This window comes from Peromyscus maniculatus, chromosome 2 (assembly GCF_049852395.1).
Source record: "Peromyscus maniculatus bairdii isolate BWxNUB_F1_BW_parent chromosome 2, HU_Pman_BW_mat_3.1, whole genome shotgun sequence".
In the NCBI taxonomy this organism is placed as follows: Eukaryota; Metazoa; Chordata; class Mammalia; order Rodentia; family Cricetidae; genus Peromyscus; species Peromyscus maniculatus.
The window spans coordinates 83,555,449-83,571,218 of record NC_134853.1 but is presented as its reverse complement, the minus strand read 5'-3'; the positions used below and the strand labels follow the sequence as shown (position 1 = coordinate 83,571,218).

The following is a 15,770-nucleotide window of genomic DNA, read 5'->3' as shown; positions in this document are numbered from 1 at the left end:
TTGCTGGCTTGTGTTTAAACCTTTTTATAATGAACCATGAGGCTGGCCTCTCTGGAGACCGTGTGCCAGGTACATGTTCCTGTAACTAAGCACAGCACCCACTAAATGCCAAGGGTTTCTGTGCCTCATAGGAGGTCTAAGCATTGTCACGAAGAGGACTTGCCAACACAGGCTCCGCTGAGTTAGGAATGTGACTTTTGGCACCACAGTAATCTTGTTGGTGAGATTCCTGGGCATATGTTGGTTGAATGGAAGCCATGAGAAAAGCCCTCCTGATGTTCGTGACTCTGGGCGAGCTCTGTTTCTAGGTAGCATATCCTGATAATACAGCTCTTCAGCTTTCTCAGGTCCCTGAACAGTCAGTCACAAAGGTGAGAGACCAGAAACTCCTCGTGGTTCTGAGATGCTTGACATAGAAGCTATGGCTGTTTAAAAGCTTTGTGGTATTTCCTGGTTTTCAGGGAAGGAAGGAAAGCAGAGCATGTTTGATATTTCTATGGCTAGGAACCGCAGCTTCTGGCCTCTGCCATTCTGCTTGACCTGTGCCAAGATGAAATTCCTGGAAGGATACATTCATTCATTCAGCTTTTTCTTACCAAGAACTAGAATATTGTCTCGGAGAACACATTGTATCCAGTGTCATGTTGTCTTTGCAACAAATTCCTGCTCTGTGGTTTTAAAACTGTGATGCTGGGTGGTGGCTCACGCCTTTAATCCCAGCACTCGGGAGGCAGAGCCAGGTGGATCTCTGTGAGTTCAAGGTCAGCCTAGTCTACAGAGCAAGATCCAGGACAGGCACCAAAACTACACAGAGAAATCCTGTCTTGAAAAATCAACAAAACAAAACAAAACAAAACTGTGATGTTGCCATATTATAAGAAGAGTTGCACATTATAAGAAGAGTTGCTTTTTTTTTTTTTTTTTTTTTTTTTTTTTTGAGACAAGATTTCTCTGTGTAGCTCTGACTGTTCTGGAACTTATTCTGGAACTCACTCCATAGACTAGGCTGTCCTCAAACTCAGAGATATGCCTGCCTCTGCCTCCTTAGTGCTGGGATTAAAGGTGTGCAACACTATGCCCGGTGAGATGCTGATTTTAAAAACCGTGTATGATGATTATCTATTATCAAGCTCACTTAGATACATTTCTAATGGTTTTCTTCTCTGCCAAGGAAGTACCAGTGGAAGATGACAGGCAGACAATTAATTTTCCTGTCACGGTGTTAGTGAAAAGTGATCAAAGGTGTTATCTGGAATCCAAGGGTGGCCCTTATCTTAGCAGTGAGGAAGAGACCTGGGGATGGTCCAGGAGACATGATACCTGAGATTGCTCTTTAAAAACTGCATCAGTATTGTTTTGAAGGATGCATTCAACTTTTAAAAGTTAGATGAATGGCCAGGTGTGGTGGTGCACACCTTTAACCTTAGCACTTGAGAGGAAGAGGCAGGTGGATCTCTGTGAGTTCCAGGCCAGGCAAAGCCACACTACACAGTGAGTCCCTGTCTCATAAAAGAAAAAACAAAACAAAACAAAAAACACCCAAAAGATAGGAAGAAAGAATGGAGCTAAGGTTGTAGCCTCCCTCAGTGGTAGAAACACTTACCTAGCATAAGCAAGGTCCTGGGTTTGATCTCTGGTTTGCACACCAAACAAGCAGAAGTTGGAAAGGATGAAGTGGGGGAGGGGACAAAGAACAGGAAAAGAGAGAAGAAAATATTTTCTGCAAGGGTCAGATAGACAAGATCCTGCACAGGCCCTCGTGTATTTATTGTTTCTTGCAATTATTGGTGATCGTTCCCATTTTGAGAAAGAGACACAATTCACATTCACTAATCTCCCTCCTTTGGAAGTGTTTAATTCAGGATATTTACAATAATGCTACTGTTGCCAGTGGCCATAACCCCATAACGAAGCCCATATTCCCTGGCGGTCATTCCCTTGACTTTTCATTTTGAGGTCTATTGGCCCCTTGTAAAAGCTGATCAGCGCTTTTTTCTTGCTGGTGCTAAGAAGCCCAACACTTCAAAATCAGTTGCCAGAGAGACATGAGTGGATGCTAGTTGGGGTGTAGGTCCAGTTTGGGGGTATCAGCCTTTATTCAGTGTTTGTTTGGAGCCCCGGTCCCTGAAGCCAGCTCCCTGTATTCTGAGGGATCTTCTTCTAGGAATATGTTGTCATTTGCAGAGTCTAAGTCAGGCTCCAGAGCTGGTGACAGACGTCTTCGGAGGTCACCAATGATAGAGGAGGAATGAGCTACAGTGGTTCGAGTATGGACTGACACCAGTCGATTCTGGAAAACCAGAAAATGTTCTGGTGTCCGAAGATGCCCTGCATTGACGCTGACAAGTCACCGAAACCTTGCCATGAGGCAAGGTCTTCAGCAACAGCAGTGTGAGAGTAGTCTGAGAGTTAGTGGAGAGAACTGAGACCCGTGTGGAGTAAGGCTGGTGACTGTCATTTCCCTGCCCAGGGGCCTCCAAGTAGGCATGGGTCTCCCAGGGTCTGTCGAAAGCTTCAGGGTGACCTCCCCATGCCTTTTGAGTTCCCAAGTCTTGTGTACCATCCTGCATGGCAGCAGCCTCGTCACGGGAATTCCCTGCGTTGTTTGGGCCTTGTGCTCTTGCTTCTGGAGGAATGGGACCCCTTCACCCCTGGCTGAGAAAGGAGAAAGTGACAAAAAGAACCGAGGAATGTTGCCACTTAGCAGCTCCTGGGGACGTCTCTCTCACAGGTGTCCACTTCACACCTTCATGCCTGGATCTCAGTTCTCACCCATTTCCCAGTCGGTGTCCGCCTCACACCTTCATGCCTGGATCTCAGTTCTCACCCATTTCCCAGTCCATGTCCGCCTCACACCTTCATGCCTGGATCTCAGTTCTCACCCATTTCCCAGTCTGGGTTAGGTCATTTGTCCTTCGCCCAGGGCAGGAAACTCTTTCTAAGAGAGCAAATGTTCCCAAGTTGCTTCTCTCCTGCTGCTCGGTGCGTGAGCCTGGCCTGGCCTCGGCTCAAATGTGTAATCACACTCAGACTGCCTGCTCTCTGTGGCGAACCACCCATTTGGCTTGTTTCTGTCTTAGGGTTTCCTCCAGGAAAATTTCCAAGTGGAAATGTAAAATAGGGTATTGTGCGAAGAAATGGTATGATATTTCCTCAAAAATTAAAAATAAAATTACTACGTGGTTCTGCAATTCAATTTCTGGACATTTCCCCAGACGATTGAAACTGGAATCTTAAAAAGACGTTTGTACACCCACGTTCACAGTAGCATTGTTCATGATAGCCAAGGAACGTCACAGAAGTACTCCAGCTGTTCATCCACAGATGGGAGGTGAAGATAGTGCACATCAGGCAGCGTGGTTCAGCTTTCAGAAGGAGGGAGGGGGCACAACACAGGGCACATGCTTAGCATGGGCAATGGTCTAGATTCAGTCCTCTCTGTCTGTCTGTCTGTCTGTCTGTCTGTCTGTCTGTCTGTCTCTCTCTCTCTCTCTCTCTCTCACACACACACACACACACACACACATTTTACACATGCTGTAGTGGGCATGAATTTTAAGGACATGATGTTGAGGAAACATTCCACTGAGGCACAAAATTGCCAGATTTATAGACAGGGAGTCGAACGGTGTTTGCCAGGGGATGGAAGAGGGGGACCTAAGGGCATTAATGTCGATAGGCACAGAGCTTCCCTTTTACAAGATGGAAAGAGTCCCAAAGATGGCTGCCGGGGGCCGTGGCATACAACCCTGTGACTGTTCCTAACATCCTACCCTGTACTCTTAAAAATGGTTAAGATGGTCATTTTTACAGTATTGTTTTATCATTAAAATGTTACATATTTACTCAGATGTTCAGCTCCAATACTCAAGTGCAGTGCAAATTATCAACAGAAATAGTCTATCATTAAACACAAAGTCTTGATGATGACAAGGAGTCTCTCCCTCCTCAGGGGATAATTCTGGTAAGCTTGATAGGTCAATCAGTCAAGATTCTAGAGTGGACTAGAAAAGGGATAATTTCTAAACATTATAAGGCAGCAGATGATTAAAAATCAAAGTCATGGGACTAGAGAGATTGCTTTGTAGTTACGATCACTTGTTGCTCTTCTAGAAGACCTGGGTTCAGGTCCCAGCACCCACATTGGATGGCTCACAACTGCCCGTAACTCTAGCTCAGAGGATCCAACATCTTCTTCTGGCCTTCAAGGGCACCTGCACTCATGTGACACATATACACAAAGGCATGCATACATTCACATAAATAAAAAGAAATCTTAAAAGAAATTCAAAATTGCCAGGTGGTGATAGTACACGCCTTTAATCCCAGCACTTAGGAGGCAGAAGCAGGCAGATCTGAGTTTGAGGTTAGTCTGGTCTACAGAGCAAGTTCTAGGACAGCTAGGGCTATACAAGCCCTGTTTCAAAAAAAAAAACAAAACAAAAAGTCAAAATTATGTCATAGCAATCTCAGTTGTATGTGATAGGCACATCTGAACTTAACTAAGACAATTAATTACATCTTCGATTCCATAAGATAGAGAACTATTGATTGCGATAATGCACAATTGGATGATGGTAGTGAGTGGTTCTGAATGTGGACTTCTAGGTAGGTACTTGCCTTCGAATCCTGGAGTTTCCATTGCTGTCTGAACCAATTGCTTAACCATTTTGTCTGCTTTAGTAACCTCCAAAGGGGCTATTGTGGAAATTAAATAAGATGAATATAGTATTTAATAAATAATGAAGTGTTTAGGACAGTGCTTGACATGTGGAAGATGACATGCAGCCATTATCGTTATTAGCAATAATTATGACAATTATGGCTATTAGGTTGTTGAGTGACTGTACACAAGGCTAACTGATAATGACTGTGGTGACTCCTCCAGCGTTGGTCAGCAGCCAGAAGTCCCACGTCTTTTCCATACCCTCGCTACTTACCCACATTTGGAAGTGCAATGAAAAGCCCCGCATTTATTCTCACTCGGTATTTTTCAAGATGTCTCCTAGAGAAGGTGGGGTGGCTGTCTCTGCTGCTGTGGTCTCTTGAATAGCTTTAGCTTTGTCAGCTGTTTCTTGTTCAATTGACAGGTGAGCAGAAGTACAGTACAAGCTAGAATGAGTCAAACCTAGCAACGGTGTTGATGTCTCCAGGGACAAAATCATCTTAAAATGTGTCCTTAGGGTTGGAGCGATGGCTCAGCAGTTAAGAGCACTTGTTGCCTTTGCAAAGGATCTGAGTTTGATTCTCACACCCACATGGCAGCTCAGAACCATATCTAGAACTCTAGTTCCAGGGGATCTGGTGCCCTCTCTGGCTCCCTTGGGCGCCAGGCACGTTCATGATGCGCATACACACATGCAGGCAAACATACATGTAAATGAAAATAAATAAATCTTTTTTTAAAAAAGAAATAAATTGACCCAAATTGGTGTTGGTTTTATTTTGTATTATTTATATTTTAAGACTCTTTTCATAACACAGCCCCTAGTCCTGTGATTGTATTGTCAATCATTGTTTGACTGGTTTTTGACCTCCTCATTCTTCATGGTATCTTTAATTTCCCTCAATATTTTTGCAGTGCTGGGAAATGAACCCAGGCCTCCAGCGTCTGAGTGACATTCCCAACCACCTCCCTTGGACACGCTTTATTCTGGTCTGATTCACTGCCTAGAGCACTTTCTCAGCTCTTCTTTTTTAGAAAAGAAATGTCAGTGGTGCAGTTGTTGAAATCATCATTCTGAACCACCATTGCTTAGCCAGAGCGTGCTGTTTTGTTCCCTTTCTTAGAACTCTAAATGTTACTCAGTTGCTGGGAAGGCCTGTGTTCCAGACAGGAAGTCCTAGGTCAGGTCGAGTGAGTCCTCACAGCTTCCCATTCCTTTTCTCGGGAGCTTTCTTATTTTCTTATTTATGGATTTCAGAATGACTTTCATGTTTTGTTTTCCTTTTCTTTTTTAACAACTATCATTTACATAACACCCATACACACATATTTGTGTGTTTGTTTTTGATGATCTATCCCAAGGGGTATATTCTTGTCTGCCTGTCCCTCCTTCCCCCACTCCCTCGCTCCCTCCTTCCACTAGGCTGGATATGAATCTGTAGCCAAGGCTGGCCTGAGACTTACTAAGTAGCCCAGGCTGGCCTTGAACTGGTAGTAATCCACCTGCCACAGCCTCCACCCCACCCACCCCCCACCCCCACCCCCCCCCACCCCCCCCCCCCCCCCCCCCCCCGCCCAGTGATAGGATTACAAGTACGAACCACCGTACTGGGTTTTCTCTTTTAAAACTGGCTGCTTCATCGAGTATCCTGAACCGTGCCTGCCCACTTAAACTGTACAGTACACCGGTGGTTATTGTAGTCATAGATTTCCGCAGTGTCACCACTGAGTTTTGAAGATCTTCCATCTTCCCACCAAAGCCCACCTCACCAAGGCTACCGGACACCCGCTTTTGTGTCTGTCGTTTGGTTCTTCTGGAGACTGCTTTTGACCGTGGTCGTGGTACTCCTTCCTTCTTTTATTATCCCGGGCTTTTGAAGTAGCTCTGGTCCTTGTATCAAAGACTGCCTTCGCTACCAGCTCCATGCTTGCCCTTCTTCCTGGAGGTGTGGACAGGGCTGCAGTAGGGTGCCCTGTGCCCAGCCATGGGAAGACTGAGACTGGGCCCTGGGGACCAGGTACCGGAGCTTCAGGAAGAGCCAACCGGAAGGGCGTGGGCCGCACCCCTCCGGAGCCCTGATGGCCAGCTTTGAGTTTGCTCTTCCAGCCAGAGTCCAGTGTTTGTCCACAGAAGAGTAGCTTTTGTTTGCAGTGTTCATGCTTGTGACCTTGAAACTCTGTTTGGATTGGGATGTGTGGGCCGGGGCGCCTTTCCCTCACTTTGAGATGAGCTCTTGCTCAGCTGCCCTTTATTTCTTCAGTTTCTCTTCAACAGTTCTCGGCTCTTTTTCATCTGCCTCTGTAAGACCTTGCTTTTTATCTCATGATTTCTGCCTCACACCAACTTTTTCACTGTGTCTTGGGAGGATTCCTTAAGTTGGTATTCACAAACCTGTTTTCCAGCAGTAGCCTGTCTATGGCTTAATGCCTTTTTGTGTTTTTATTTTTGGCATTCACATTTTGTTTTCTGTTTGTAAGATTTCATTGTATTCCTAGAAATTCTCCCTTGCAAATCGATGTTTTATTTTCTTACTTGCGCTTATTTGAGCCCTTCATGTGTTCAGGGTTTTCCCGATTGTTTATCGCTGCCACCCAAAGAGCCCCTCACGTTTAGTGGCTTAAAGAGCAATTTATGGGCTGAGGAAAAGGTTCCGTGGATAAAGCGAAGACTGGAGTTCAGATCCTCAGATCCGTGTAAAGCCGGATGTGGTGACTCATGGTAGCTGTAATGTGGCTCTCTCAGGTGAGATGGGAGGTGGAGCCGGGAATCCCTGTGGTCTTCTGAGCCAGCTAGTGTGGTGTATGCAGCACTAGACAACAGAGAGACCTGTCCCCAGTGAGGGACAACAGAGAGACCTGCCCCCAGTGAGGGACAACAGAGAGACCTGCCCCCAGTGAGGGACAACCGAGAGACCTGCCCTCAGTGAGGGACAACAGAGAGAGACCTGCCCCCAGTGAGGGACAACAGAGAGACCTGCCCCCAATGAGGTGGAAGGCAAGGCCAGCATATGCATGCCTGCACTCACACACATGAGCATGTACACACACACACACACACACACACACACACACACACACTGAACAATTTGATATTTCCCACGATTTCTGGTTCAATCATATGATTCTTGTATCTGCTGTGGACTGAGTGACTGTGTGCGTACACTGAACTGGTGCCTTAGATGACAGACAAGAGGAGGCCTTTCATATGTTAAAACCTCCATACTTACAAATGGCTTCCTCACTTTAGTTCCCCACATGGCTTCTCCATCCCAATGGCAGTTCCTCCTCAGGGACTTTCCTTGGGGCCTCTCCTAAGCACAATAGCCTAGACTTTCTTATAGCATGGCCACAGAATTCCAAGAAAAAGAAAGAGGAAGCTGCCAGGCTTCTTACAGACCATGTGTGGAGGTTAGAAAGAAAATGGCCTCCAAAGGGGGTGGTACTAATGGGAGGTGTGGCCTTGTTGGAGTGGGTGTGGCCTTGTTGGAGTGGGTGTGGCCTTGTTGGAGGAAGCTGTGGGCTTTGAGGTCTCCTATATGCTCAAGCCGTGCCCAGTGAGACAGTCCATTTCCTGTTGCTTTCTGATCAAGATGTAGCTAGCACCATGTCTGCCTGCACACCGCCATGCTCCCTGCCATGATGATAATGGACTGAACCTCTGACACTGTAAGAGAGCCACCTCAATGAAATGTTTTCCTTGTAAGAGTTGCTGTGGTTATGGTGTCTCTTTGTGAATAGAAACCCTAAGATACTGTGTTTACGGGCTCCATGTTCCCTCTGCTGTATTAGGTCGGCCAAAGGAAGTCTCAAGACATGGCTAGAAAATTCTATTATTAAAAAAATTCATATATATATATGAATATATATATATATATGAATTTGAATGGCATATGAATATATGCCATGTGTATGCAGATACCCCTGGATGCCAAAAGAGGGTGTTGAATTCCCTGGAGCTGGACTTTAAAGGCAGTTGTGAGTGGCCCAGTATGGGTGCTGGGAACCTAACTCAGGTCTCAAAAAGAGTGAAAAGGTGCTCTTAGTCACCGAGCTGTGTCTCCAGCTCCACTCTCCACTTCTTTTAATGTCAGGGATCAAACTACACTCCAACCCTGAAAAACCAGTGACTCCACGCACACACACACACACACACACACACACACACACACACACACACACACTGGGCATATGGGCTGGAAAGCCATGCTTGCCTGTTTCAGCATTTTTTTTAACTCTTCAGTAACTTGTTTTATACTAAGAACTTCAGTTTAGATCTTTCATTTCTTCAGTTTAGATCTTTTATTTGATTTATTATTAATGATTGCCACTTTGGAGATCAAATTCAGGGCATTTGATGTGCATGCCAGGAAAGTGTCCCACCACTTGGTGAACATTTAGTTTTTTTTTTCTTTAATTTTTGAGACAGGATCTCACTATGTACCCTTGGCTGGCCTGGAACTCTGTAGACCAGGCTGGCCTCAAATGCATAGAGATCCTCCTGCCTCTGCCTCCTGAGTACTGGGTTTAAAGGTGTGTGACACTATGTTTGGATTTTTAAAATGTACTTATTTTTATTTCTATGCAGTGTGTGCATGTGTACACGTGTGCACACATGTGCCTGCCTGTGTCTATGTGCACCATGTGTATGTAGTGTCCTCAGAAGCCAGACAGGAGCATCCTTGGTTCCCCTGGAACTAGTTACAGCATTTGTGAGCCACCTGATGTGGAGGCTTAGAACTGAACTCAGGTCCTCTGCAAGAGCCACAAGCATTCTTGACCACCTCCTAGTCTCTCCAGCACTTCTGGTTTTTTAAGACAGCGTCTTGGCATTCTAGCTAGTCCAAGCTGGCCTCAAACTTAGAAACTTCTTGCTCCAGCCTCGTAAGTACTGGGATACTGGCACTCACTACCATGCCCAGCTCATTTTGGACATAAGCTTACTTTAAGAGCATCCTTATTTTACAGGAACCGAAGTTTTTGTTACTGTTTGTTTGTAGTGCTGTAGCTTTTACCCAGGTCCTCATGCACACTAGGTAAAAGCTTCACCACTGGGCTGCATCCCAACCCTACAGGTGGTTTTATTTGAGACAGAATCTCATTTCACGGTCCAGGCTGGCCTAAAACTCATGCCCCCTACCTCAGCCTCACACGTGCTGGAATTACAAGTGCATCATGTGTATGCCCGGTGCCTAGGGAAGCCAGCAGACAGTGTTGAATCCCTGGGACTGGAGCTGGAGATGATTGTGAGCTGCCATGTGGGTGCTGGAAATCGAACCCAGGTCCTCAAGCGGAACAGCCAGTGCTCTTAACTGCTGAGCCATCTCTCCAGCCCTAGTTTTTTAATTTTTAAAGTTAGTTTTTAATGTAGTGTAATATGTGTGCACGTGTATGTGTACATGCACACATGCCACTGCACACAATCGCAGCCAGAGAACAACTTACACAAGCAGCTTCTCTCTTCCTACCACGTGGATCTCAGGGATCAAACTCAAGTTGTTGGGCACCTTTACTGATGAGCCGTTTCGTGGGTCTGCATAGGTTTTTTTTTTTAAGAAGCATGATAGATAGATGCATGCGTGCGTGCGTGCGTGCATGCATGCATGCATGCATGTGTGTGTGTGTGTGTGTGCATGCACATATGTGGGCCTGAGATCAACACTAAGTGTCTTCCCCAGGTTCTCTTCACCTTGGTTTTTGAGACAGGATCTCTCAGCAAACCTGGAGCTAATGATTTGCTAGAATGACTGGCCAGTGAGTCTCACTCATCCTTCGTCTTCGCTCCCCAGGGCTGGGATTATGGGTCTCCAGATATTCCCGGCTTTTATGTGGGTGCTGGGGGCTGAACTCAGTTCTTCATGCCTGTGTGTCAAGGATGTGACTTAAGGGTTTCCCCTGCCATTAAGTGCTTTGTTGAGTGTGTGTGTGTGTGTGTGTGTGTGTGTGTGTGTGTGTGTGTGTGTTGGGCCTTGAAACAAGGACCTTATTTACGTTGGGCAGGCATTCTGCCACCGAGCTACATCCTGAGCCCTCTAATATAGTTTGTTTTTTTGAGTCTCATTTTGGGGAATTTTTTTAACTTGTCAACACACTGACGAGTATTTATTATTGAACATTTCCTATGCTTTCAATGTCTTTGGTATAAAGAATTTACACGAAGAACCTATAAGGAACAAAATAAAATTGCAGTACAATGGCAAACAAGTGTATGCATTTATTGGGGTTGATGGACAGTGTGAAAAGGTGACTGCCACAATGTCCTTCGTTCTTTTCTGTTTTTTTTCCTTCCCCCTTTTCATACTTTGGGATGGGTCCTAAGACATCGATGAGTGTGACGTTCCTGGCCTGTGTAGGCATGGAGGTCAGTGTATCAATACTCCTGGGAGCTTTGAATGCTACTGCATGGAAGGATACTTGGCAAAGAACGGCCCTGAGCCTTTCCACCCAGGCACGGACGGCACATTATGCACAGGTAGGTGTCTGCCAGAGATGCAGCATCTGAAGGTGAGATTTGGTGGGTGCTATCTTCTCTTGTTCCAGTGTTTATAGATCTGTAGTGGAGACATGAGTAGATATCGCTTCCCATATTTTTATGAAATAAAACAAATGGCCTAATCAAGATAGAGTCATGTTAAAAAAAAAAAAGCTAACTTCAAGTGATAATAAACTTTATCAATTCACAGATATTTTGCTATTAACTCTTGCCTGTTAGGTCTGGTAAGAGCCCAACATCTCAAAAGTGACCTTGACAATTAAGGAAGTGCACCTAATTTAAGGGTGCTTGCGATCAGATTTTTACTTCATTGGTAAGGTGTCTCTTTAGTAAGCATGAGTCAGGGTTGATTGCTGATTCTTTCTGTTTTGTGCATGTGTGGATGCTGTTGTGTACGGAGGGCCAGAGGAGCAATAAGGACAACCATTGGAAATGTGCTCAGAAGCCTCATGGAAATGAATCTGTGTTCTTCTTAAAATAGGGCCTGGGGGTGTGAGGCATTGGGTATGAGTAGAGAGATGGTAGATTCTGAAAACTTGTGTTCATAAAGTAAAGAAGTTGGCATGGTTTTGTTTTTTAGAAATAGACTGTGGCACCCCTCCTGAAGTCCCTGGTGGCTACATCACAGGAAATTACAGCTCCACGCTGGGTGGCCAGGTCCATTACAGCTGCAAGGAAGGGTTTCTCAGGGTCTCAGGAGATACAGTTTCACGATGCACAGCCCTGGGCATGTGGGAATCTCCGAAGTTACATTGCCAAGGTGGGTTTTCAAAAGCCTTAGCCTCCTGGTTATAGTGTCCTGAGGTGGTTTTTTTTTTTCAGTTTACCTTCGGGATAGGAAATGTGTTTAATAAATCCAACAGGTCCTATTTGTTTCTGGCAGGTTTTAATTTGGTTCTCTAGTATTTTCCGGGTCTGTATCTTGTCTGTAAACAACGGCCCTACCTTTTGTTCTTCTGCATTTATAAAATTCTGTTTTTCTATTTCAGGGTCTTGACTTGTGTTTCCAGAATGAAAACCTAAATAGTGGGGTTAACATTGAATGTTTTAATCATATTTTTGACTTGTTTGGAAATGATTTTGGTGTTTCAACATGAATTCAGTTTTTATTTTTTATTTTTTTGGTTTTTTGGTTTTTTCGAGACAGGGTTTCTCTGTGTAGCTTTGGTGCCTGTCCTGGATCTCACTCTGTAGACCAGGCTGGCCTCGAACTCACAGAGTTCCTCCTGGCTCTGAGGAGCTCTCAAGGGCTGAGATTAAAGGTGTGCGCCACCACCGCCCGGCATGAATTTAGTTTAAAAAATGTAAAACTACCTTTATTTATGTGTGTATATGTATATATAAGTGTGTGTGTGTGTGTGTGTGTGTGTGTGTGTGTGTGTGTGTGTGCATGCACATAGCATAATGTGTGTGTAGAGGTCAGAAGACAACTTGATGGAGTCAGTCTTCTTCCACCATCTGAGTCCCAGGGATCCAGCTCATTGTCATCAGGCTTGGAAACAAGTGCCTTTTACCCAGTGAGGCATGTCCCTGGCCGTGATCTCAGTTGTTGATGTGTGTGTGTATCTATTTATGTGCATCCCCAGCACAGCCACTGCTCCCAGCCACAAGTAGTCAAGGTGTAATCGATGTAGCACTGTGTGCTAAGTCCATGCTAATCAAATCCCTGAAATTGAGTCATTTGGTGTTTAGAAGATCCCTGTGAATGGACGAGAAGGCTGCCCTCTCCAGGCATCAAGAGGTTAAATTGTTTAAGGTCACACACCAGGGGTAGAAGCCAGAGATGCCAGTTTCAGAGGCTGGGTTTTCAGTTTCTCTGTTATTCGCTTTTCTGTTTACTATTGTAGTTATTTTTCTACTTTTTACTTTTTCTGTCTTCAGTGATCTCCATTTTAACAGTTCTTGGGTTCCATATAATCTTGAGGAAGTGTCCATCCATGTTCCTTTTACTATGTTTTAATCAGACACTAGCTATTTTTTTTATCATGTCTTTTAAGCATGTATAAAGGTAACTACACACATTTTCTCTTAATCAGTAATGTGAGTTTCACTAATACGTCTTTCTGATAATGATTAGTATTGTTAGGATGAATTATTTTGAGGCTTTGGCTTCTTATTTTAATCAGGATTGTATTTGCTAAATATTACTTAGAATTCTTCACTGATACTCAAAGGGTGCCATTTTTGTTATATTTAGTATCAATGACATTCTGAATTTAAAAATACCAAAGCATTTTTCCCTTGCTCTGTAGAATTTTTAAAGATTTGGGAGATTTCATTTGGAAAGCCATCTGGATATGACACTTTTGGGCACATTTTAGCCCCTGAAGTATTTTAAAAACTCCAATCCAAAGGATCATCTCTATGGGCAGCAATCCCAAGTGATTTTTATGTCTTAGATACTTTCTAGATTGAAGGGACTTTTGATATACCAAAAAAAAAAAAAAAGGTAATTAAAAAAAAGGTAATTGTCATAGTTAATACTGATTGTCAATGGACAGGATCTAGAGTCACCAAGGAGACAAGATTGTAGGCATATCTGTGAGGGGTTTTCCTAGGGGTTTTCCTAGGTTAGGGTAATTGAAGAGAGAGGAGCACATTCCATAGGTTGGGGTCCTAGGCTGTCTTCAGAAGGGGAGGACTCACTGAGCATCAGCATCCATCCTCTTTCCTTCCTGGCTATGGATACAGTGTGAGCAGCTGGCCCCCCCCTCCTGCTGCCAGGCCTTCCGCTGGATAGACTGTGTCCCTTCCAACTGTGAGACAAAATAAATCCTCTCTGGATACAGTGTGAGCAGCTGGCCCCTCTCCTGCTGCCAGGCCTTCCTCTGGATAGACTGTGTCCCTTCCAACTGTGAGACAAAATAAATCCTCTCTGTTGACTGTTTTATCACAGCCAGAAAAGCATCGACTACAGCAATGATGGAAAAGGGAAAATCTCAATTTTCTTTGAATTTATTGCACAGCTAAGAAGTTGCGTTGTATGAGACTAAGTTAATCTTGCTACTGTTCTACTTGTTGGGGTTTTAAACACGTGTAGATACTTTCTTACCATCCTCAGAGTGAAGAACTTATAAGAGTTCTCAGATTATCTTTCAATGGATCAATTAAGATAGAACACTTAGAATAAATGTACTTTGGCAACAAAGGAAGCAGTCCATTGAGGGAAGAGAACCTACTGAATGAGAGGAATTACAGAAGATTTGCAGAATGAGTTATTAAAATTAGTCACCTAACAAGGGGTTAGTATCTAGAATATACAAGGAACTGAACTACTCAGTAGAAAAAAATAATTCAGTTAAAGAACAGGCAAATTGGGGCTGGAGAGATGGCTCAGCAGTTAAGAGCATGAAGTACGCTTACAAAGGACCCAAATACAGTTCCCAGTATCCACATGACTCTAGCTCCAGGGAATCCCACAGCATTGTCCCTTGTAGGTACTTGCACAGACACACACCCATATACATAATTTAAAAATAATACAGTAAATGTTTTTAAGAGAATGGGCAAATGATCTAATAGACCTTTCTCAAAAGAATGCATGCAACTATATGGAAAAAAAAGTTCAGTATCACTAATCAGAGAAATGCAAATCGATTTCCACAGTCTTATCCCATTATCTGGCCATTATCTAAAAGACAATAAGGAAAAAATACCAAATGCAGGGAGGGGGGAAGATGGGGGACTCTTGATGGGAACGTCAATTAGTGCGGCCATTATAGAAAACGCTAAGGAGCTTCCTTAGAAACTACAAATAGAACTGCCACATGGGCTAGCTGTCCCACTCCTGGGCACACACCCAAAGGAGATGAAGTCCTCGGATCAGAGACACCTGCACGTGCATTCCCAGCACAGCCACTGCTCCCAGTCACAAGTGGTCAAGGTGCAATCAGTCTTGGTGTCCACCAGTAAATGATCAGTGTTTCTATCCATATGTACAGCGGACTACTAGAGTCATAGGAAGACAGGAATCTTGTCATTTGTACCAACAGGAAATGACCCAGGCACAGAAAGCCAAACACTGCATGATCTCACTTACATGTTGAATCTGAAAAGTTGATCTCGGGCCTGTGAGATGGCTCAGCAGGTAAAGGTGCTTACCACCGAGCCAGACAACCCGATCTCAACCCCCAAGGCCCGCATGGTGGAAAAAGAGAACCTACTTCTGCAAGTAGTCTTCTGACTTCCACATGGGTGTCATGACCACACACACACACACACGCACACACACACACACCCCTATACACACACACACACCTATATGTATATACGTACCTATACACAAACACTTCTGTATATATATACATACACATACACCTGTATATATACACACACACATACACACACACACACACCCCTATACACACACACCTATATGTATATACATACCTATACACAAACACTTCTACACACATACCTATATATACACATACACCTGTATATATACACACACACACCTATACTCACACACCTATACACAAACACTCCTACACACATACCTATACATATACACACCTACACACACACCTATACACACACACCTACACATGCCCCCCACACCCACAACACATACCTACACACACATCTCTATACCCATACCTATATACACACACC

At 44.3% G+C, this 15,770-nt stretch overlaps 1 protein-coding gene across 11 annotated transcripts in view; it reads left to right on the top strand.

Annotated features, from left to right (window-relative positions):
• Window positions 1-15,770, top strand: part of Susd1 (sushi domain containing 1) — a 123,429-nt gene that overhangs the window by 14,878 nt on the left and 92,781 nt on the right. For all 11 annotated transcript variants that reach the window (XR_013049141.1, XR_013049140.1, XM_076564291.1 and 8 more), the window contains exons 4-5: window positions 10,983-11,135; window positions 11,737-11,916. Coding sequence is in view for 9 of the 11 variants with exons in the window: in XM_076564291.1 (XP_076420406.1) it covers window positions 10,983-11,135; window positions 11,737-11,916 (333 nt within the window). In the remaining 2 variants the exon portion in view is untranslated. The remainder of the gene's footprint in view (window positions 1-10,982; window positions 11,136-11,736; window positions 11,917-15,770) is intronic.